Source organism: Oryzias melastigma, linkage group LG8 (assembly GCF_002922805.2).
Source record: "Oryzias melastigma strain HK-1 linkage group LG8, ASM292280v2, whole genome shotgun sequence".
NCBI classification, from domain to species: Eukaryota; Metazoa; Chordata; class Actinopteri; order Beloniformes; family Adrianichthyidae; genus Oryzias; species Oryzias melastigma.
Window position 1 is genome coordinate 11,738,461 of NC_050519.1, and position 24,449 is coordinate 11,762,909.

Sequence of the window (24,449 nt, forward strand, 5' to 3'; positions counted from 1 at the left end):
TCCTCATCTCCTGGTTTTCTGAACGAGGCCTCACCCATGATTAAAGGCAGAACCCCACATATCTGACCCCTCCCTGTCTGTTTTCCTCCCCAAACAAGCAAATACATACCTCACTGCCCCGGATGGTGGAGTTTTGAAGACTAAAGAGGAATGTGGTGTCAGCAAAAAACACATGAATTTTTGTAAAACTCCCTCTTCTTATAACAGGGGGGATTTATGTGCCCACTGTCAGTAAAATGTTCTTTCATGTCTACGTTCACCCTTTATATAACTTTTTCTTGGCGGTGGCCGCCTTGCCCAACACATATAGTCTGCATATTGTCAAAGGAAGACATTTCAGAGCACATGAGGAACTCTGAAGAGAATGAGAAAGAGGCAGGGTGGGGTAGCAGAGTGCAGCACAGAGTTGTCTGTGTTTATTTTGGAAATGCGGCCCCGCAGACTTACAGCAGAGGAACTGACTCGTAATCTTCACCCTGCAAGAGCAAACTCCCTCCTCTCATTTGAGATGTCCCATTTGATTTATAAGAAAATGGGGGTTGACCGTGCGTCCCTGTGAGGTCCATTATAACCCGCCCCAGAGACCCGGGAACGGTCCACTCCAGGAGGAAACAGCGAGGCTTGCGAGGCGATTAGTGGTTACAGTTTAACTGGAGAAAAATGCACGGTGTGTGAGCCGCACTAGCCAGAGAACAAAGTGGTATGCAGTGGTGTGTTGCAGTTTGAACGTTTGCATGACTCAAGCTCTGTATCCGCTCTGTCTGCTGGTAATGTATGGGTCCAGGAATCCGGTTGTCGTCTCACAAAGACATTACTCTGCAGCGCTTTGAGTTATGACGGCGTGATCGCCGCACATGGCAGCGATTAGTGATAAGAGCTCGTTCGGAAAAAATGTGCAAAACTTGACTTTATAGTCGCTGTACGGCCACTTCCAGGTGAAACGGGAGAATTGCTTCTATTTCTGAATTTGTGTTGACTCACATGGATCTTGTCAGACTACTGACAGATGTGGGTTTCCACTTGTAGTGAGTCACATCAACAGGATCTTGATTTCCAGAGGGTAAAACATTAATAAACTGTTGCATTTTCTGTGAAAACCGGAGTGAAATTTAACAATTATTTCCAGCTATGAAAAAATAATTTCACTTATGTTTTTACTTTAAAGTAGAAGCAACATTTCTTTCATTTTAGAGCTGAAGTATTTGATTTGATTCAACAGGCATTAAGGGGCCAAAACCCTTCCGCAAAACGTCAGTGAAGATTCGTATTCACGTTGAAATTGAGTCATAGCAACTAGACTTAAAATCTTCACTTGGATGAGCAGCAAAACGTTTCACAAAACAAGATTTCTGCAAAATGTTCTTATAAAACACGGCCCAACATTTCTCTGTGTAGGACCACTTGTAAATGGAGTTGTGATACAGATGAAATACCATAACACCGTCTTCATTCCAGCATCCCAAGGTTGTCCATTTCACTTCCTTCAACCCCAGAAAAGATTGAATTTTAATGGAAATCTGCAAAAAGCTTCCCTGTGACGATTAGTACAAGTGTGCATCAGGTGCCTTGTTTTCCCAGCATGCTGCCTCTTCACTGACCACCATAATCCTGCTTCCCCTGCTGCTGAGTTGCCTCTCAGCTTGACCATAATCCTTGGCAGCTATGGCACCCCGCTGTGATATTTATTCAAACACTCAAACTGGCTCTACTAGCATGAGAAACACGCCGCGGTCGTCTCTTTTCTTAAGTTGTAGATACAGTTGGGAGAAAGCCTGTTGAGCATCACATTACTTGATTGTCAGAATCGAGCTGAATATATTCGTCTTTGTGTCACGAGTGGTACGTTTTTATTAGTGCGGTGGGTTCCCACAGTCTTTCTACAGCAAAATGGCTCTCAGAGGGTAGTTTTTTCCACCTTAAAACAGCTGCGCTTTCCTCAGACTCTTAGCTAAATGATGTCACAGGTCGCAGTGTGTAGGATGCATGGAAAATTGAGGAGAGGGGAGAACAATAAAATAAAAAAATAAAAAAGCTGATTTGATTTCTGGCACAGTGGAAAATGTATAATAGTGCATTTAATTACTGGAGATTGTGTGCTGCCAGCTACCTGCTGTCCGATGTGAAAAAATATGCAGTGAGGACAATAAAATATACAGTTAGAACAAATGCACAGCTGGAACCCAGTGGAAATCTGGTGTATCATTGGAGTTCTGTCCCAAATAAGTCAAGAGAAACTGAATAATCAGTAGATTCTGGCTGTGATCCTCACTTTCTGTCAGATTGACTTTTTGTTTGACCTGTAGCTGAACTGATCGTCAGCTGATGGGACAAACAATGCCCTGCAGGCTGAGAATGTGTGGAGCACCTGTTATCTAGAGAGGGCTCATGGATCAGTGGACTGGAAGAGGTCGAGAAGAGTTTTCTGCCTCGACAGACATCTGGTGTTTCGCCTGTTCACACCTTCTCTTTCTCATACTTTGACCAACATATTTACATATTTTGGAGTCTCTATCTTGTGCCTTTCCTAATATCTGCTTTGGGGCCTGCAGCTTTTCAGTGATCAGGCCTTATTTCCCTCAAGCACAGGCCTTGTTAGGTCTGACTTGGCAGTGCTTGCCGCTCTCTGTTGGCATCTTCTGGAACAATGAGCACATGGGAGGCAGCCAATGAGGAGAGGGTCCATCGCAAACTGTCCCAGTGTGCACACAATTAGGCATGGGGACAGTGGAATTGCTTAATTGGAGGAAAATGGTTCTTTATCTGGGGCCTCCCTGGCTGTGCTAATCCTTACATGCCCAGCCTCAACTACAGAAGAATAGACAATTTGCTTCTAATTTGCACAAAATGTCCTTAAATAAAGTTGTTCTACAGAAAACTGATGCTATTATACACATTTTTACACAAATAAATCTCAGGTAATGATGACCTGAACTCTTTATCAGATGCTGTGGCAAAACATCAGAGAGTTCATGGGAGCCTGTGTCTTACACAACAGCTGGCAGAGCTCTAAATAGGGCAGGATTTGTGACACGGCTCTGAAAATGTCTGTCAGGCTTAATGACCGTGGATGCTGTTTGGAGAAAGGATGGAAAAGGAAAAGGTACGAGGCACGCTCCGTGCGTAAAATGGCACCAATGCGCCTGCACGCCGGCCTGCGTTATTATGACAGCTGCTGTGGATGCACCACTGGATAGACAGGCTCTAGAGGGAAAATAGGTCGTTGTCCTGTGTGAACCCTAATACAAGAGGGTATATAGGAGGCTCCATGCTTACCTTACAGCCAAAATTCCGTGGATAAAACCGGGATGTCTCCAGCTTCCAAAGGAACAAACTTCTCCAATCCTTGGTCTGAAAATGTGTCGGTGTCAGGAGACTCCTTGTCAGTTTTTCTTTGATAACAAAATGCAGTTGACACGTCTGGAAAATGATTACTAGGTCTGCTCTTAGACCATTGTCAAGCTTGAAAACAAACATAAACTAAAACCCAGCGTGTGTGACAGCTGGTTGTTTAGATGCGCAAAAGTCTTTGCAGTGACAGCTCTGTCTTTAGGATCATATGTTGCATGTCATCATATCAGTGAAAACGCGCAAAAAAGTGTAAACACCCAAATCCGTAGGCTGGAGTGCTCCTGTTGAGGAAAGAGCGACGCCTAAAAGGGTGATTCCGTCCAAAATTCAAAGCATCGCTTCATAGCAACGCTGGTCAGGCAGGGGCTTCCTTTAGGTGGTCGTGATTCTCCAATGGGGGCAGCTCACACCAGAGGGATGGCACGAAGTGGTGGAGAGGAAAGACAGGGCGGGTGTGGGATAGAGGGGTGGGGGCGCGCGTCTCCTTCTTCGGTGTTTTTCCAGATGTCGGCAGAGGCTGTACTTTGCTGTGTCTCCGCGGCTTTCCGCGTCGCTTTCGCCGGTCCTTCGGACTTCTCGAGGAGGCGCAGAGTGTGGATGGTAGTCTCCCTCCCTCCGCCACCGTCTGACGCGCACAGACAGCCGCCCGGAGCCCAGCAGCCAGCCCGTCAGGACCAGCCCAGAGCCTGCCAGCTCAGCGCATGCTTACAGCTCCGCCCCTCCACCATGGGCAGTCCCCGGCTTTTCTCCAGGCTCTCCTCCTCTGCGCTCCAGTCCCTTTTCCCGCTCTGTCCTCATGACCATCCGTGCGGCGCAGCGGCAACTGAAGGCCATCCGGATGTTTGCGGGGCTGCAGAGATGCTGATGCGTTAACCAAACGCACAACAGCTCCCAAAAAAACCCAGATTAATATTACAATTGTTGAGATCAGGTGTACACTGATTTTTTAAGCTGTTTTTAGAGAAAACGTTCATCTTTTTTAGTGGGAAAAGTCACATTATCTTTTAGTTGTATTATCTATTTATTGGAATAAAAGGAAACACGGTTAAAATGGTATTTACGGTTTCATTTTTGTTATTTTAAAACCAAATTCCTACTTCTCTCTGTCATCCAAATATGGCATTATTGATCAATTTTGTCCCAATTTAAAGATGAAAAATGTATAATTCCGTAGATTCTAATTTTAACTTTGATTTCAATCATTAAAAAGTAAGAAAACTTGTGGAAACAAGAAAATATGGGGTTATCTTCAAGTATTTAATTGCATTCACATATCAACTTTACAACAATCTAAAAACATCAATAAAACTATAATTTCTAAGATTTTCAATTCATCTTACACCTGTGTAAACTCCAACAGAGGAAAAACAACAACTCAGGCACTATAGAAAATTGTGCAAAAACTGACACCTCAATCAAAACATTTAAATCTGTTACCCATATCTACAAGTTTACCAAATGTGTGTCCATGAACTACTCATCAGCTTCATGCATTTCATGTCCCTCCCTCGGCTTTTCAACGTCACCACTAGAGGGCGTTAAACTACCTCTGATTGCACAGGTCTGAGATTTGAGGGATTTGTGCAAACAGTAACTGAAAAAACAGTTTAACATGTGAAGGAAAAAAGTATAGCATCATCAAAACAAATAAATGTATCAATCATGGATTTATTATTGCGTAAAAATAAGCAGTTAATCCTATTTTAAAATGATTGGTTTGACTTAATTGTACTGATAATAATTTACAGTTTCTAGGCTATATTTTGTTTGTTCCTTTATTTAAAATTGATATTTTCTATCACTCTTCTTGCTCACACCTAAGGTAAAAAAATGCAGCTGTTTATAGGATATTTGATGAATTTAGGATATAACTAAAGCGCAAATCTCCTGAGGTACAATGTGTCCTTGAAGTTTTGCATTTTTCCCCTTTTTAAAAAAAAGTTATTTGGATTATATTTGAGTTGGAACCTGACACAACAACAAAATTAAATGTTAATAAAATGTAATTTTCCCCACATGTTTTTTGACTTTATTGAATATAAACACATTTGCAAAACAAGTGCATCCAAAAAAAGCAATGACCATATTTTTCTTTTTTTGCAAAAAATAATTACAACAAGGGATATGTGAATAAGCAGTTATAAGTTAGACAACTGTGAACTGAGAAGAATCAAAGAAAAGAACAATAACAAAAATTACTCATAAATGACAAGTATTATAAAGCTGATATAATTCAGCAAGAAAAAAAAAAGGGAAATTTCTCTTACTTTGCATCTATTTTACCAAAAGCATTTGCTCACCTGAACTGAAGTGCCATCCTATTCATATGATGTGGATCCGCCTTTTACAGCTATTACTCCTTCAATTCTTCAGGGAAGTTCTTTCCACAAGGTTGAGGACTGTTTATAGGAATTTTAGACAATTCTTCCAGCACATTGGTCAGGTCACACTGATGTTGGTGGAGAAGGTCTGGATCTCAGTCTCTGTGACTGAGATCCAGACCCTGTGGTCAAGTGATTAGGACACCTGATTCTGATCATTTGAAAGGGTGAGCAAATATACTTTTGGAAATAAAGTGTTGTTTTAGGAAGTTAAAAAAAATGTTTTACGTTTTTATTACTCCATCTAAGCCTTTTTACTATCAAAAATAAAATAGATAATTGTAGGGCAATATGTTCTATATTTTTTCATCTATCTTTTTAAACCTTATTGAATATTAACACATTAACAGAACAGGTAGACAAGTGTGTCCAAAACAAAACAATGACTATAATATTTTAACACAAAAATAATTACATGAATGTGAATATTAGTTGGCAAATGATGAACAAAGAACAATTAGACAAATTAAAAAAGAGAAAACAAAATTACTAAAAATAATAAAGGCACTTTGGGGGTTTGGATACCTTTGAAGGTGCTAAAACAGTGATATAATTCAGTAATAAAATAAAAAAAATAGGAGGTCTTTCCTAACTCTACATTTAGGTAAATAAAATTTGGGTTGAAAAGTAGTAAATGAACCATATTTTCTATATTTTTATTATTAAAACAAAAATAGGTAATGTTGTGTTTACATCATCTCTTATACAATTATTTTTTTAAATTTTATAACTTAAATCGTCCTAATTCTTTCCAGAGCTCCAAGTGATTTTTCGACATTAACATGAAAGTCTTCCTCTGACGTAAACGCTGTCGTCTTTCTGCTGCAGCTGCTGCTGCGTTCACGTTACCGGATGCAGCTCGGAATTCCTAGATCCCATTTTGTATCTGCGCCTCTCTCTCTCACACACACACACAAGAAAAAAATCGTGCAATTAGATTTCAATAAGCCAAAATGGTGAAGCACACATGCGTCCGTGTGCTGCGTGTGTGCCGCCGGCTGGTCTCCCCTGGAAGCCCCTCCCCCTGCCGCGCGCTGCGCCGCCAGCTCGTCAGCTGATCTCTGTTGTTCGATTATCGCAGCTGTTCGAGTGTCCGCCCCTGCGTGGTCCCGCTCTAACGGCGCTGTCAGGACACTCAAAGTCATTTCTGCCACACGTTAACGTGTATTTCTTTATGAAAAAGTCGAATTTAATACTCACAAAATGTAATTTTCCTAAACTATAATACGGAAAAGCGTTAAAAAAACAACAATTTATTAACAATATTATGTATCTATTAATCTATTAAATTGACGTTTTTTTATAAGGCGCGTGCGTTCTTCACGCGGCGATAAATATTCCTTTGTTTACACGCAGTCCCCCGTCTCTGCGGAAGGAGCTTTTTTTTTTTTTTTTTTTTGCTAGTGCGGTGTGTGACTCCTACCAGCTGTTTCCCGCCTTGAAAGCCATCCGATCAGCTGCGCGCACGCACACACAAACACGCACAGCCATGCAGGGGGAGAAAGCAAGGGGGAGGGAGCGAGAAAAAGAGATGTAGAGCGCCACACACACAACGAGGGAACCCCATCAGCTGGAAGTCGAGTAACATTACAACTCTCAGCAGCCTCAAAGAAGTGTATCAATCCGACCTGGGATTTATCGTTTGACTTTTTAACCCGGCGGGGAACTATTTTTTTCTTCCAATCGTTGTTTTTTTTCTTTAAAGGATACTATTTTTTTTATTTTTTATTTTTACCGGGGGTGGGGGGACCAAACTGGCGAGAGGGGAGCATGGAGTATTTCATGGTACCAGCTCAGAAGGTGCCCTCGCTGCAACATTTTCGGAAAACGGAGAAGGAGGTGATTGGTGGTCTCTGCAGGTGTGTACACGTGCGCTTCAAATTATTTATTTTTTTTGGTAGTGCGCGCACTTAGCCATGTCGTTAAGGCAACGTGCTTGATCTGATGTGTTATTGTGTATACGACCCCTCTCCCGGGAACCTGAGGGGGTGAATGTGTTTTAAAAGCGGCGTTTATAAACCTTGCCGGTAATGTTAAGGTTTCCCCGCTGATTTAAATGTCACCTATGTGGTATAATTTCGCACGTTTGCCGCCGAAATCGAAGTATTTTGTAGCTAACAAACATTAACCACGTGGTTCCGTGCACACCACGCTGCTACTCCCCTCTAGAGCGCATCCCTCAAGTATTTCTCCTCAAATAATTTCTTAGCGCTGCTTATATGTGCTTATGTGTCACACAAAAATGACATATTGGAGTAGCGACCGCATTGTTGTCGGAAAATGTTGATTTACGACGCCCTCGTCGTGGCGGTTGCCAGTTTCGCTCCAAGCAAGCCGAAGTTATTGTGGGTAGTGCGGCCATGCTTGTGGCTTGAGCTAAAAGTGATGAAGGGCTCGCCGTTAGTGCCGTCCCGATTCCCGTCGCGTTGCCCGCTCTTTGAGGGCAAATTGACAATTTGCTGTCACGCCCCTGTTACTTTAATAGGTGGTAGTTGAGTTTGTGTTTTAGCGCGTCCTGTTCGCTGCCTTCACTGCGTCTTTTTTTCACCCCGTACCTCTGCCATGCTGCCTGCCGCATTGTTGTAATGGCGGAGGACATGAAAAGTCTGCTCGGAGCAGGAGGTAGCGGGGGACATTCTTGAGAACGGGCACTTTTGAAGGCCTTCAAATACGGATTTTTTACCCCCCATGCGCCCGGCAAAGGGGCATTTGGCGTTGGCGGGGAGGCATGAAAATTAAAACTGTGTTATTAATAAGGGGGTGTGTATGTCGCGGAAGGCCCGTCGATACGTCCGCAGCCCCGCTTGTGGAGGGAGGCGGAGGGATCTCTAGCTGTTGCTGGTAAAGCGCAAGAATTGTGGGTAATGGAGTCTTTATATGTGAAGTAACGTTGCGGAGATTTAAGGCAAAAAAAAACGTAAAAAAGCCTACACCGTTCTATCAATTTTTTTCTATATATATTTGTGCCAGTTTTACTTTAATAAAATGTAGTTCCGAATAATTTTACATTATCTTAATAATTACAGCGGAGCACCAAAGTAGTTTATTTGTGTCAAAGTTGATAATATAAACACAAAAAATGTATTTAGCCTACCATTGCTAAAGACCAACAAAAAAGTAGTTTATATCCTTTAAAAATATATATATATATATTTTTTTTTAAATAAAGTTATATGACATCAGTTTAATTCTTTTTAATTCAGCCCTGAGTGGTATCACTTTTTGGTTTTCATACTTTTTGAAAGTAGTCATAATGTTACAAATTTCTTGAAATGAAATGTGTAATTAAAAAAAAAACAATTATAATACATTTTATTTTTTGTGTTTGATACATAAAAGCTTTATTTTATTGGACATGTTAAAGCCCAGTTTCTTTCTCGTTCTGACTGTGAATTCACTAATCGGATGTTTTGGTGCAGGACTGCTGCTTGTGTTTGTGTCGTTACTTACTTAGCATACTCAAATACAGTTTTTCACATTTGTGTGCGCACAATTGTTCCCCGTGTTTGCGTTGAGGCAGCTGAGTCAGTGCAGATAAGAGTGCAGCAGAAGAGGGTCCCTGAGGTTGGATATTAGAGGAAGCTGGCTTAGAATATTTCATTCAAACCTTTCCAATCCTCTCTATGTAGGATTGGACCATTTTTCTGCACAGTTTAACTGTTTAATCAACTTTGCATGACCCTATTTGAATGCCCAAAGCTGTAAGTTGGGCCTTACAATTAAGATTTGATCCATTTTCAGAACTTGTTGCTTTAGGACACACAGATAAGGTCTGAAGGCCAATTTTTGATAGTTTTTAGTACACAAAACAGGTCAATTTTGACTCAAACACTGGTTAAAAAAGGTAAAATTATTTTAATTAGAGCGAGTAGTTTCAGTATAATCCATCATTGTTTTCTTTTTATTATTTATACTTTCTTCATCAGTTCATAACTTTATTCTGTTCTCTATCTCCATCCTTCTTCCAGTCTTGCCAACATTCCTCTGACCCCAGAAACAGCCCGGGACCAAGAGAGGCGAATTCGCCGAGAGATCGCCAACAGTAACGAGCGTCGGCGCATGCAGAGCATCAATGCTGGATTCCAGTCCCTCAAAACACTCATCCCACACAGCGATGGAGAGAAGCTCAGCAAGGTGGGCCGTCAACAGCAGCTCCAAGTTGGTCAAATTATGGCTCAACTTGCTTTCACAACCAAACTTCTATTGGTTTTCAGGCTGCCATCCTGCAGCAGACAGCAGAGTACATCTTTACGTTGGAGCAGGAGAAGACGCGGCTATTGCAGCAGAACAGTCAGCTGAAGCGAATCATACAGGTCCTCAAATACCACCTTTGTGCAAAGACGTTCCTGAGCTTTTCTGTTTTCTTCTATTACCAGTTGAAGCTTGCATCTAAAACAGATATTTCATTTCTCTCCTCAGGAGTTTAGTGGTTCCTCCCCTAAGAGGAAGCGTGCAGAGGAGAAAGATGAAGGGATTGGCTCACCAGACATTCTAGAAGAGGAGAAGACCGAGGACTTGAGGAGAGAGATGATAGAGCTGAGGCAGCAGCTGGAGAAGGAGCGCTCCCTCAGGATGATATTTGAAGATCAGGTAACAACGGGAGAAACTCTTACAGGGTAGACCTGTTTTCAGAAAGCGCGCCCACTGATATGTGCGTGTTTTCTTTGATGCGGTAAAATAACAGATGCGTTCTTTGGATGCTCAGTTGTACCCAGAGAGACTGAAGGCGATCGCCCAGCAGTTCCACGAGCAGCAGGCCCAAACACAAAGCCTGGTGCGTCTGCAGCAGCAGAAACAGCTGGAGAAGGACGTGACACCGGCCCATAGCCCTCAGGTGAGAACTGATGGTGCTAAACACACACCTAGCATAATTCAACAGTTCAGAATTCTTCACAAGACAAAGTTTCTGAGCATTGGGCAATTCATTGAGTGGATAAACTAGTTTTCTTTAATAAATCTTGATCCCTAATTATGTAATTTGACTTAGTATAAAACCCTCCCTCCACGGAATTGAATAAAGAAACGCAATTTTAAGCATAATTTTTCCAACATATGTCCTTCATCATGAGAAAAATTCCACAAGAACATGTTAAAAATACCAAAAACACGACTTTCTTAAGAGTGGATCTTTAAATAGCTGTGCTAATGGCAGAACTACGTAGCTGTCAACAGCTACGGCCTTTTTAACAGCGCGTGAAACGAGCTGTTTACACTTCCGTCTGCAGTGTCCAGTTTCTGCAGGCTCACCTATCATTCACATGAACCCTGTGTCCATCCACTCCACATTCACCGTGCCTCACCTTGCTTGATTTTTACTTTCAATGAGTCAGAGGTGACGGTAGACCACCGACGGGGACTTGTATTAGAAAATGAGTTTTCATGCGTAGCCGAATGATTAATAACAATGAAGTCAGAGGTGACCTTTTGGATTACTAACAGCTGCTGGGCTCTCTTCTAATGATCTGCACCTTTCCAAGCAATTAAGAAAAGCCTCAACTTTACCAGCTGCTCCAAAACCTGGTATTAAAAAGAGAAAAAAAAAGGATTCAGACAAAACAAATGTCATGCTGGATGTCGATTTTTTACTTTGCCAGGTGTTGGCCCCTTCTACTCCTCCTGTGCCTACACAGCATGCCACAGTCATCGTCCCCGCACCTGTTCAGACTCAACCCCATCACGTTACCGTGGTTACCATGGGCCCAACATCCGTTATCAATTCAGTCTCCACGTCTCGGCAGAACCTGGACACCATCGTCCAGGTAGGACCGTATTCGTCGTTTCAGCGTGTGAACACTAGAGGGTGCTGCCGTCACTGACATACCTGTGATCCTCCTGGTCCACCTCAGGCTATCCAGCACATCGAGGGCACACAGGGGAAAAGCTGCGAGGAGGAGCAGAGGAGGGCGGTGATCGTCACCCCAGGACGCGTTCTCTCTGACGCCGCAGGCTCAGACACGGCCTCCAACAGCGACGGCCCCGACGACTGCTCACTGCCTTGAGGACACCCCCGACGCCTGGCGTTACCACACACTTACATTCACGCACACACGAAATCAGAAGCAGACTACAGCTACGGGATGCTAAGAGAAAGAACATTGACAGGGTTGGTAGTCAGACTGAAGCACTCAATCTTAGTATTTTTTTTTTCTCTCTTTCAATAGACAGCAAGTTTTAACTGTGATAAGCTGCCCAGGTAGATTTTCCCATGCAGGGATCTTTCTTTGCTTAATTGTAACCCCCAGCGCTCTCACATAAACAAACGCATGTCTCTCCGTAGAAACATTCTTACTTAGTGTTACTGCTTTGCTAACCGATTTATAAAGGCTCCGTTCAACTGGACACAACAATTTGAATGTCTGCAAAACCACCTCGGTGGTGTGGTGCCCCACCAGGCCCGGCATCGGGACACGTTCACTAAGAAAGATGTTTGGAGGGACACTGAGCTGTCAAGATTGTCCGACAGATCCACTTTGTGTTTTTCACTCTAATCAACTCTACTTTTTTTCTGTTTTGTTCAAATTAGGCCCCCCCAAAAAGAGATGCGAGTGCACTTATCTCCTAATACCTTTTTTTTTGTTGTTGTTTTTCTGGGCTGGGTTCCCGTTAGTCCCACGTTGGGTGTGTACTACTACTACTACTATTACTCGTGGCCTGAGACAAAAAGTTCACTGCTTTGACATTTCTCCCACGTGAGTGTGTTAGCCACCGGACTTATTATAAGCTAATCTGTGAGTTCCATCCACACAGGTGTTTGTTTGATTCTCCTGAAGCAGCAGAGCCGAGTGGTGATTAGACTCTGGCAGTCTACCGCTCGCCACTGCAAGGAAAGACTTGACCACACAAACATGACTGACATACAATCACTTGTTTGCTTAATCATAGGAGGTTTTTTCTTTCTTTTTTTTTTGCCCCTATCCGTGTATTGTTTTGTACAAATTTTGGGACGTGTATAAAGTTTGCTGAAGCTATGAGGAAAATGATTCATGTTCCGCATGGAGGTGACTGGATCAGCTACTTATACCCATGCGCTCTGCATTTTCTTTTGTAGATCATCCGTCATATTGTGCATTTTTTGTTTATTATATCAAACTAAATACATATTTTTTCTGATTTTTTTTTTTTTTTATGTGCTTTGTAGCCTGAAAGTTGTTTTAAGGAAAGGAAAGGCAGTGGCTCGCCTTATTGAAAGCCCATGGGTGCAGGGAGGCACTGTGAGGCCAGCCTTAACACAGCCCTGAACGCGTCTTGTGGCCACCATCACTTTAAAAATCTGGACTTTGTTAAAATACATATATAATACCTCCAAGTTTACCTAATTTCCACACATTAATTTCCTCAAACGTTGTTCATTTTAAGTTCTCACAATCTAAATCTGGATTTCTGGTCAAAAATTTTAAAATATGAATTTTCACTGTGAGCTTTTAAAAGCAGAAATTTAAAAGTCTGAGATGACAACATTCCATAAATTTAACTTTTTCTGTGATGTTGCTTTTTTTTTTCTTTTTTACTTCAGTTGAGGGCTTTTATTTTGGCATACACTAGCATTTAACGCCAAACTCATCCTTCACAATCATTTGTCACAGATATTACTTTAAAAACAACATCACTGGAATCAGAAAAAAAGGAAGGAGTTTCTTTTTTCAAACTCTCCTGAAATCAATATCCCTGATTTAAATCATTTTTTCAGTTTATTGTGCGTTCCAAAACCTATAGTGAACATATCAGATTACTAGATTAGCGGGAAGGGGCACGGGGATCACCAAACGGGGTCAAAATTACAAAGCACTTACTGTAAAATAGTGGAGCGTGCCTCTTCATATTGGTTAAGGGGCATCTCTTCAGCGGAAGCTCTTGAAGTTATGAATAAAAGCCGCACAGCTGTGTTATCCCCCTTTTTTCTCCATGTCAGTCCTATATCCTGTCATGTTTACTATCTTTTCTTTGCGACTTATATCCTGTCTTTGTTTATATACTGTCAATATCTCTCGTCAGATTTTGCTGCTCATTTTATTTCCTTTTTTTTTATAGACCTGTCGATTTGCATGGTCATCAAGAAGCTTTTGTTTTCTCTTTTAAAAGATGTTTTGGGGATAAAGAGGCTTGTGCCTTTGTAAAGACAGAATAATAAAGTTTGTACTGTTTTTTTTTTAAAAAAAACCCTGGCTTTCGTGTGTCTTTTGTCACCGCCAAAATAAAAGTCTCTTACAGACCGAGCACTGACCCAATCGGATAAATCTTCACTGCAACTCAAATAGCAAATTGGATGCACATGTGTCTATTCCTGATTGGAGAAAATATGTTGAAGACACCCCCCCCCCCTCTTCTGCTCAGCAGCTCATAGCTAAATTAAGACTGACCACTTTCTCTGTGACGGTCAGAGATGACACCAGGGATAGTGGGTGGCATCCTCCTCTATCCCTGTGCTGACCCATTCAAAGTTTTTATTGTACTGTCCACATCAATCTGATAACTGGACAAAAAGTATTTTATTGTCATTGTTTTTTGTGTGACAAAGCCCTGATAGATGTCTAACAAAACTAGATTAACAAATTTCTTGAGTAATAAAAATGATATTCTTTCTTTATCACTTTATTTTGAAAAAAATCATTTTATTTTAAGAAAGTTTCATTAACCAGAAAATGAAACTTATTTGAAAGTGCATTAGTGGAGCTTCCTATCCATCTTCTAAACCTGAGGTGGGCAAACTACTGTTTAATCTAAACTAGAAGAAATTCTATAAATAATCCCAATTATTGTTTTTTTTAGTTCTGGATTTCATGTGTTTTCCTATAGATGTAGCTCTACAGAAACTGTCCTTCTTTTAGGTGAAGAAAATGATTCTGCCCTCATGTGATTTTTGAAGATTTGTAGTTTTTCTGATATTTGTGTGTGTTTTCAGATTCAGACAGGCCTTTTTCCCATCATTCATATGCTGTATTTCTTTAAATTTGCAATTTTCCGTGATGGACATCAACCTATTGGTGCAATTGGCACTAAAATGAGAACAAAAGTTAAAGTTTTATAAAGAAAAATTCCAAATTGTTCTGTTTTAGAATATATTAAATCAAATTTAAAGCCCGTTTAATTAAAATTCTGTATAATTTCTTTCTTTTATGATGCAGATTACCAAATCATCTCCCCCTGTTCCACCCCCTTTGTCAAACTTTAGAACTACAAGTCAAAAACTTTGTCCACCCTTGTTTTAAACCCACTTAATAATACCTTTTGGAGTCACTGAGTTGCTGGAGCCTATCCCAGCTAATGTTGGAAAAGGCGAGGAACATCCCGGATAGGTCGCCAGAGTGCCGTCCTATTTATTTAATTTAAATTCCCTAAAAGCAAACTCTTTATTGAGACTTTTTAGCTTTTCAGACATTTTAGCTGTTGCCTTAAATGCTTGAAGCCGCTTCAGCGTTCTCAGCATCCTAAGCTCCCTCAGCTGCTGCTTTCTAATCGTCTTCCTCAAAAGCCTCTCTTATCTCACGCTTTGAAGCTGAAATTTCCCCAAAATCAGTCTGAATCATCCTTAAAGCAGGTCATAACAAGTGGTTTACTGTTTCAAAATAAAATTCAACCGTGTTTTTGTCATTGATGATGTGCTATGTTTGCCAAAGTGCTGCAGAAAAGAGATAAAATACAGTGTCAAAGATGCTAAATCTGGGCCAAACGGCCACTTAAGTCCATCATCTGCAATTTAAAAAGAATCATGTAAGTGAAGTCCCACTCAACCACCCGTGAAGAGTGTGAAGGATTAAGCTGGTTGGAGGATGCACGTACATGCTGTGGTTCTTGGACATGCTTCCCCAGATGGGGTAAAATTCCTGCCATTTTGGGGGATTATTTCTACAGCTGAAATGTTGATTCCCAAGGAATTGTGAGCTTATGTCGGGGCTTTCGGCGTGTGTTTGGGTGTGATAAAGCAATAATCTGTCCAGCGCTCAGCTGTGTGAGAGGCTCTCGGCTGACTCAGGGGTCTTTAAGCTTCAGACTTCCACGCTCTCCCTGAATGAACCTGTTCCTCGTGTGAGTGAGGGCTCCATTGTTCTCCTTGATGTTTGCAACAATCTTTGAATTTTCTATTGTAATTCAATGTTATTTAATGTTTGTTTTTAGCTTTTGAGTGAAGATGGAGGAAACTTATTTGATTAAAGTGCTTAAATATTGCTGATTTTGACAGAATTAGGTCTCCAAAAAGGAACTTTGAAGGCTGTGTGAACACTCATATCTTCGTCCCTCTGCCAGCTGGTCCTCCGTGTGCCCCGCCTCTTGCACTTTAACCTTCCTGCCATGGTATATATAGTCTGTCTGACCACCAGAGTTCTCCTGGCAGCCATTATGAAGGGTACAGTCTGGATCTGCTGTCTCCTCTCCCTGCTGCTATTGCAGGCCACAGCAGGTAAGACTCAGACATGTTTTGGTTAATCCAGATGTAAGACCCAATGATCTGCTGGAGTAATACTCACCTGTGTCCAAATACTTCAAATGAATGGAATGCTGGTAATGTCCAGAGTGAGCTAAAATCTTCTCAGGAGTCATCTTGGTGCGTTTTTTTTGTCTCACAATGATTCTAAAGGAAGAAGAGTTTTCTTACGTTAGATCAGAGTCTATTCAGGTGAAGTCATAGCCTGACTCCACGTCAGCTGTCCTGCAGCAAGGCAGCAGCTGATGGAAACTCTTAGCCTGATCGGAAAGAACAGGCCGGCCATGTGGGAGCCTAAATCCACGTTGAACCTTTTTCTCAGGTCATAAAAACAACCATCATAATCAACTTTATCACTGCGACTTTAATGAATCGGATCCTGCTTTGTGAACGTCACGCTGTGCTGCTGAGCTCATAACTACTCCCAGTTTACCCATTCTAAAAATGCAGTGTGGTCTCCAGGCCTGGCACTTGGGCGGTTATTGTTACCCTTGTCTGTCACCCCTGCCTGTCCTTGGGGTGGCGTTCAGCTCCACAGTCCGTAACCAGGCTTCCATAATGCGGGCTTCTGTCAGGTGTCTAAGATTGGAAAGCCTCCTGAAACCCAACACTGCGCACTATAGTACCCCCCCTCACACACACACACAGCCTTTACAGACTCTTCACCCCGCCCAGCATCATGCTCTGTGTTAGATATGCTGCACAGCTGCTGTCACTCTGCACTGTCACAATCGCAATTTATTCCCAGCAGTTGGCCTTTTAGGGACATGTATTTTCTTGGAGGGAGCGGGGCGGGGGGCCGCTGAGCGTGTAGCTCACGTTTTCAGAGATTTGTGTCCGAAACTTTAGCAGGGAACTGTTAAGAATTTTCCCATCAAGCATTTTGGCACCTGAATTTTTTTTTTAGCTATGAAAGCAAAATTCAGTGTTTTTGCTTTTATGTTGATGTTACATTAAGGTGATTTGGGGGCTGATGTGGTTCCATAGACATTTCCATCAATAGGTTTAGTGGGTCAATCTAAGAGGTTAATCCTACAAAATCAACTTTTTTGGTAGTTTATTTAACTTTTTATGTAATTTTTAAAATCTAAATAACAAATCTATTAATATTTTCTTGATCCCTGTCACTTTCATTCATCTTCATCCTGTTTTACTGCATCTTCCTCCATTTACTCGTGATTTACCTGATTGCAGCAGTGTCAACAAACCTTTGTGTCAAATATTTCTTTTACTCCTGAAAGTATCTTAATTTTTACTAATTTAGGTGGTGTAAATGTATCTTTAAAGGGTAATTGAAAGCTTATTTTGTTGTGATCGTTGATGCTGAGCTGCTGGTGTGAGGTGCAATGTTGCTGCACATCCTGAAGCAACAGCAGGGAGATGAGTGACTGCTGCTGTGCAGGGGACTGCAATATAAATCAGTTTAAATTCAAAGTTTTTAGACACAATATCTTAAAAAACTAAAATAAAATACATCAAACTTTTATAAAAAAAAAATCTGCATTCTAATATAGAGATAAAACAGTTCAGTTATGTGATAACTTTAAAGATTTTATCTTGTGAAAAGCTGTTAACATCCTCCATTTTTAAGAGTTCCCACATAAAAAAAGCATTATAATCAAATGCATCAGTGCAGGATATTATCTTACTCCTCTAAATATCCCTCCTTGTGCCTCCTCTTAAGCGATGCATTTATAGTTGTATGCAACACTATCCTCCCTGAATGATGAGGGGGAGACTGATCGCTTCCAAAGCCTCGGCGTGAATCTGTCTGACAGCATGCAGCATGTCTGGGACACCCCCCCATGTTGTCCTAGTAGAAGGTGGGGTGGGGGGACACCAGTCACAGTCAACTGCTCTAATATTCTTTAAGACTCTCTCCAGTCCCAAGGGCACCCGGTGTCCTTTCTGACACCCTAACTGCAGGATCAACACCTCTGTGGAAATTGCTTTTGCTCTCAAATAAGTTTGTCAAAATTAAAAAGTAAAAGCAAATTAAAAAATTCAACTTTTTGTCTACACAAGAAGAATTAAGCAAAATTGTTTGAGTTTTTAATTCCTGTTAATGGAAGACGATCTGTGGGGACCTGGATGTCCCTGAGTCTGACCACAGACTAACACTCCGAACCTTAAAATAGGCAGCAGTCATTCTGCCTCCTTCTCTGTCCATCTTCTGACCCATTGTAGGACTATTTCTGACCGTGGGGGAGCTTCTCAGGCCGTACCACCTGTTGCCATCTATGACGCCAAAAAGGGGTCTTTTTTTAAAAAAATATATAAATATTTGTTTGTAGCAATGAATAAGCATTAGTTTTTTTATATAAATGATTTTCTGATTAAATGCAATTTATTTAATTAGTCAGATTTGAATGGAGTCACTTGAATAACCTCTTGACCTTTAATTAAAATTCTCTGAATCCCCTGCTGCTCAAGTTAACAGGGGTTAACTGCCCCCATTTAATCTGATTTAATTGAATTGACTTCACAAGATGCAAAGATGTGTTACATCATTTCGATGACTAAACAGTCAGTAAACTGGACCACATAGCAGAGAAATGCCTTCCTCCGCGTCTGGGATGAAATGGCATGTCCGATTTGGCAGCGTCCTCTGGTGAATTTGCACGTGTGCACGCCGCTTCAAAGTTGTGAAGCGGTGAGCTTGGACTCGTTGCTCGGCGAGCTCGGCTCTTCTAGCACTTGCAGGGTTAACTTAGAGCCACAGAGTGGCAACATTAGCTCTCTGATCTTTGCAAAAGCTGCGATTCAGAGCTTTCACCGGGGGGACTGGGGGTGATAACACGTTCACAGCGGCAGCGAGGCTCGCTCGAGAGGCCCGTGCCAAAGGACACAAGTCTTTAGAGTGAAGACACAGAAGCTTGAGAGCGTTTTGGCTTTGGCCGTGACAGAATGAAGACAGGTCTGCCAAAAACCACTTTAGAGTACAAGCAACCCCTTCTGATGGATGCCTTCACACTAACAAGACTCTTCAATAGAAGCATTTTTATGTGTTGGTTCATTGATTAACTCAGTTTTTATCTTTTTTTTTGCAATTCATTAATTTTTTGTGACACAAATTCGAACAGAATTGCCCGTTTTTACCATCTCTGCACTGATAATCACATTGCAATGGAGGTTGATGCAAATATTTTTTATTAAATTCTTCTCATTGCTGTTGATGCAAGAGAAAATAAAGTCTTAGTTGTGCTTCATTGTGGAGAAACTTTACTCTTTCAAATTCTGAAACATCTATCGTTTTTTTAGTCCAATATGATGCTATATTATCAGCCTGTGCACACCAGTCTGAAGTTAAAATTTGTGGTTTTGCTTCTCATTTACAGCACTGTTGTTTTGTCACATTGACCCGCTTTTGAGACAGTAGAAGGTGCTTCAGATGGATAACACATCACCCTGTACCTTTGCTTTTTCTGTTTTATAGATTTTTATTCTTATAGTTTCTAATTTAACCTCAGATCCGATGATAAAACTGTTGCAACAATGAGGAGACCATAAAGAAGCCGATATAAAACTGATGTATTTTATTTTCCTAATATGTCTGATTCATAGACATTTTTTTTACTCCTCTCTCTATACGTTAACGTGACACCTGACAGCTTAAAATACCTTTTATACCCTTTTATAGAGATAAACCGGTTCATAAACCTTTATATAACCAGCTGGGAGCCTACTATCAAATTGAGATCTTTTTTATTTTAAAGCTCCCATCCAAACAAATGTGAAATCAATGGAAAGGTCAGAAAGAAATAAAAGTGATTCAAATTAGATTTATTTTGCCTTATATTTCTTATATATATATATATATATATATAAACGTTTTTTGTGGATGCAAAAGTATTTCTACATCATGAGACAGGCTTCAAATTCCCCTTTGTATCCCTTTAAATGTAAGATATATTGGAAGTATTGAAGCATTCTGAGAAAGTATCAGCTATAAAGAACATCCAGACCTCTGATCTGCCACACTGTGACCCGGTTTGTCTGAATCCTGGACACACAAGGACAGTGAGACTTTGATAGGCAGGTAAATATAGACGAGAACAGACAGAGGTCTGCACATTATCTCATGTGGATAACCGGTGAATGGATCACTCAGTTCAGATCCGAATCCATCTTGGTGAAAGAGGGGAAGTCCCCGTCGCTGCCGCATGCTGTTGACACAAAGCACATGGCGCTGCCAAACACATGTCTCAGTCCGCCCGCTTTCAGCGTTTGTTGTCTAAATTAAGAGATGATTGTGCTAACAGCTGTGATCAAAGTAATCTAACACAAGTGAACCCACCCGCACGTTCTTCGTTGATTCTCCTCCTCCTCTTTTATCTCACAAAACTCAACCAATTAGTCAATCATTTGGCTGAATTTTTTCCAACTTCTGATTAATGGATGATGACTGATGCAGAAATATTCACTGACAGGACTGCATATAGACACTCAGGGGGGTTGTCTAGTGTGCTGACCGCAAATAAAGTTGGAGGGTCAATCCTCAGCCACTCTGTTTACATGCTAACATGTCACTGAGGAAGGCAGTCTATTTAGAGTATTTGCTCCCTGTGCAGGGTCAACCGTATGAAAAGTACTTGATGCGTGAAGCTTCCTTTAAAAAAATAGACTGTAGGTGAACAGTAAAAGATGCATTTTATGTGTTGTTTTAAAACTAATATAGAAATTCTTGTTTATGCTGCAAATTTAAAGTGACGGATGAAGCAACAGTTCTCAAAATTCAACTAAAATTTAAATTGAAATCAGTCATTTTTAGTTTTTTGGGTTTACTTTCTTTTGGGCAATTGCTCCAGTTTTTTTCTTTTACTCATGATGCCACCAAACAAAGAAAGTTTGTCATATTTTATTATGTTTCCTTTTAATCTCATGCATGCATAAATGACTTTTGACTTTATCTGAGTAGCTGCAAACTTCTCCAATGAATATTCAACTCCTAAACTGTCTTTGATTTCTTTTAGATTTATAAATCTTCCTCATTAATCATTTGATCAAAAATTTGAAATACTGAGGCGAGAAAATTGTGTTGTTTTTAGAGGAGGAAGACCACACCTCCGTCTTAAGAGATACATCTCATATCGACGAGACGCTGCGGCTTGCAACTGAGGAGAGGGCGTCAGACTTTGCAGGTGAGGAAAGCTTTTTGTAATAATTGTTTGCTTTTTGACAGGTAAAGAAATGTGCATAATTATGTGCATCGTCTTTTACATATAAAACATTTTTTTTTTTACATTTTATGGGATTGTTACAATATTTTTTTCAAAAATTTGATCTGAACAATCACAAACTATCAAGTTCTACAGAAAAAAGTCTGAACTGTGGGTGATTTTTGGGGTTGTTTATCAGCAAAGACATTTTTTGGAGCAGAGGAGTCTGTAAAATCAATAAGGAACTCAGGGGAACTTTCCAGTGAAGACTATTTCCCTGACGAAACACAAAGTAACAGGAAACAACAAAACATGACAGCAGAACAAAGAACCGGGCTTTGATGAGAACACTGGTGGATCGCTGGAAATCACAGGAACAAGTCAGAAAATGGAGAAACATTAAGTGAAGTGAAGTCTCAAGTGTTAAACCACCAAAACAATTATGTTTTCGTCTTCATAAAAATTAAATCACAATCAAAAAATGCATAAAAACTAGTAGAAAGTAAATGAAGTTCCTAAAATCGATGCGGTTTGTTTATGTTTTTCTTCAGCGGCTATCCAAAAGCTGCGAAAGATCTACCACACATCCATCAAGCCGATGGAGCAAGCCTACAAGTACAATGAGCTGAGGCAGCACGAGATTTCAGGTATCCCAAAATTCTCTTCTGCTGCTTTACTTTGCTTCATGTTGTTCTTTTGTGTGGGTTTTTGTTTGTTTGTTTGTGTTGTTTGCGTTAGACATTCACATGCACCTTCTTTCCATCTTCCAACAACACATAACAACGAGATCTTAATATTACTCAGTTTCTTGACTCTAATAGTAAAAAGTAATTTTTTTAATGGTATTTTACTGTTTTCATCCCCATAATCTAAAATTTCCACAAAAATGATAAATGTCGCCCTCTTGTGGCCACAAATAAAATGTTCATCAGAACTTTGAATACAAATCAATTTTTTTGTAACTTAAAAAATGAATCCACAAAATTATATACACAGTATGTGTTTGCTGAAAACATGTTTGACAGTTCGTAGGTCAAATATGGGTCCATAAATCCGTTACCTCCCACCCATTCATGTACAGTGACACTCTCCCCTCCCTGATGCTTGTAGACGTCTCACTGCCTCCTTCCCCTTCACTTCTCCTCTGTCCTCCTTTCATCCCACCCCCCTCCACTCCCCTCATCTAACAGCGTACCCCGGACGAACCCTGGGGGACTCAGCCACAGGTGGGTGTGGACAGGGCTTACCTGTGCATGGCTGTGCTAAGCCCCTTCCTTTCACCCTTCTTTTTTCTGCTTTTCTGTTGATGCTGAATCTTCTGACGTGCTTCACTTTTTCAACCAATCAGGCTGGATTGGTTGATCATCTCAGTGATTCATGAGCGGAAGCTTCCATCTACAGAAAACTATCAATTTAAAAATGATTCACCAAAAGGACCAAAAGAGCTCCACGTTATTGGTGTAATTCTGTAAGCATTGAGTTTACAAATTAGCAAATTGATGCTAACTGAAAGTGTGGAGGGCGTTGCATGTGCAGCGTGTGGTTTTAACAAAGAACGCAGCAGTCCAGAGAAAAGTCAGAGGTGGGATCAGGTTTTTAGCTAAAAGTGAGGCTTCCTTTAAAGTTTTAGGTTTTTATTTTTGTATTCATCCCCCACCCACATCCATATTAGAACCTGTGTTCCTCCCACCCCTTCATCATCTCCACTCATTTGGAAGAATGTCTCTTTTGCTCTGAGGACTGTCTGCCTTTTTTGTCATTTTGCATCATTAATACTAGTATTAGGATGCCTTTCTTTGCATTTACAATCGTAAACTTACAAAAGTTGTAGCTTTTTCTAATGATCAACGTTTCTCTATATGTCTATGTTTTGCTGCAGAACATGGTGAAAACTGACTAAAATTAAAACCAAAATAATATGAATTTGTTTTTGAAAAACACTTGACCCAGACAAATTAAAGTTAAATTAAAGAAATTTCAAATTAAAAAAATGTTAGTTAGCATTAACCCCTCCACTTGAATCAATATCACTTTGACAAAATATTTTTTTTATATAATTGGAAATAAAATTAGACATGAAGGGGTTACCAAAGGCTTTGTCTGTAATCCATGCAATAGGAATGGCTCCCGTGTTTTCTTTTTTGTTTATATCCAGGGGCGGATTTACCATCAGGCAAAGATGGGCAATCGCCTGAGGGCCCCCAACACTCTGGGGCCCCCGACATGAACACATAATAATAGTACCAAATATGAATTTTATCATTATTTAAGTTTGTATTTAAAAAAAAAAATCAACCCAAATCACTGGAATCTCCCAAGACTGATCATCCATCCATCCATCTTCTTAACCGCTACTTCCCTTTCGGGGTCGCGGGGGTGCCGGAGCCTAACCCGGCTGCTGATGGGCGAAGGCGGGGTACACCCTGGACAGGTCGCCAGTCTGTCAAGACTGATCATGTGAAAGTATTTCCTCCTCCGGAGCGATTAACAAATGAGTGGATTCAAGGAATGTAATGTTTTTTTCCAAGTAAAAATAGCGTACAAAAAATTATTTTCACCATTAATGGGCATGTCTTATGGTCAATATGCTCAATAAAATAAGAATAAATGAAAATGAATTAATTTAGCATTTAAGTGTCATCTCAGTTTTTAAATACTTATCAAACATTTGGGTGTTTGACATTAGTGCTGTCTAAAAGTGAACTAGTAAGGAATTTATTTGCCGTTTTATCCTGAATAAAGCTTTAAAAAACAAAAAATCATATAAGGGTCCCATGTTATTGTTTCCCTGGGGTCCCCAAGCTGTTAACTACGCCACTGGTTAGTCCTTGTCTAAAAAATATATAAAAAAACATTTCCCCAAAACACTCGGTTGATTAAATTTGTATTATTGTCTTTAAATGAAAATTCTTAATTGTTGGAACTAATAATTGTGCAATAAAAAAAATCACATTACCAGTCCTTACTTGACATATATTTCAAATATAGAATAACAAAAAAAAAACATAATATAGTCATAAAATTGTATTTCTGTGACTAAGTTTTCCCCTTGAATTTTATGGAGTGATTTTTGTGCCACGATGTTTGGGGTGGCACAAACGTAACGCTGAGGGAAAATGTTGAACGCAAAACCAAAGATAG

At 40.5% G+C, this 24,449-nt stretch overlaps 3 protein-coding genes across 6 annotated transcripts in view; 2 read left to right on the forward strand and 1 right to left on the reverse strand.

The window, feature by feature from the left end:
- glis2b (GLIS family zinc finger 2b) overlaps positions 1-4,217 on the reverse strand; it is a 26,652-nt gene extending 22,435 nt beyond the window's left edge. The window contains exon 1 of the mRNA XM_024271488.2: positions 3,274-4,217. Coding sequence (XP_024127256.1) covers positions 3,274-3,474 — 201 coding nt within the window. The 5' untranslated portion in view covers positions 3,475-4,217. The remainder of the gene's footprint in view (positions 1-3,273) is intronic.
- A 2,440-nt stretch (positions 4,218-6,657) lies between these two features.
- tfap4 (transcription factor AP-4 (activating enhancer binding protein 4)) lies at positions 6,658-13,878 on the forward strand. 3 transcript variants are annotated; one of them, XM_036213261.1, is made up of 7 exons: positions 6,658-8,586; positions 9,698-9,863; positions 9,944-10,042; positions 10,149-10,319; positions 10,414-10,563; positions 11,324-11,488; positions 11,576-13,878. In XM_036213261.1, exons 2-7 carry the CDS (start codon positions 9,789-9,791, stop codon positions 11,726-11,728), a joined length of 813 nt encoding a protein of 270 aa, XP_036069154.1. In that variant the 5' UTR covers positions 6,658-8,586; positions 9,698-9,788; the 3' UTR covers positions 11,729-13,878. The 3 variants fall into 3 exon arrangements, with proteins under 3 accessions (XP_036069154.1, XP_036069153.1, XP_024128821.1); XM_036213260.1 differs by having other exon boundaries at positions 6,659-7,588; XM_024273053.2 differs by having other exon boundaries at positions 6,663-7,588; positions 10,435-10,563.
- A 2,160-nt stretch (positions 13,879-16,038) lies between these two features.
- srl (sarcalumenin) overlaps positions 16,039-24,449 on the forward strand; it is an 11,398-nt gene continuing 2,987 nt past the window's right edge. Inside the window, exons 1-4 of one of the 2 annotated variants that reach the window (XM_024271372.1) lie at positions 16,039-16,125; positions 21,198-21,290; positions 21,860-21,955; positions 22,499-22,534. In XM_024271372.1, the coding sequence (XP_024127140.1) occupies positions 16,065-16,125; positions 21,198-21,290; positions 21,860-21,955; positions 22,499-22,534 (286 nt within the window). In that variant the 5' untranslated portion in view covers positions 16,039-16,064. The remainder of the gene's footprint in view (positions 16,126-21,197; positions 21,291-21,859; positions 21,956-22,498; positions 22,535-24,449) is intronic. The other variant, XM_024271373.2, reaches the window with a different exon arrangement.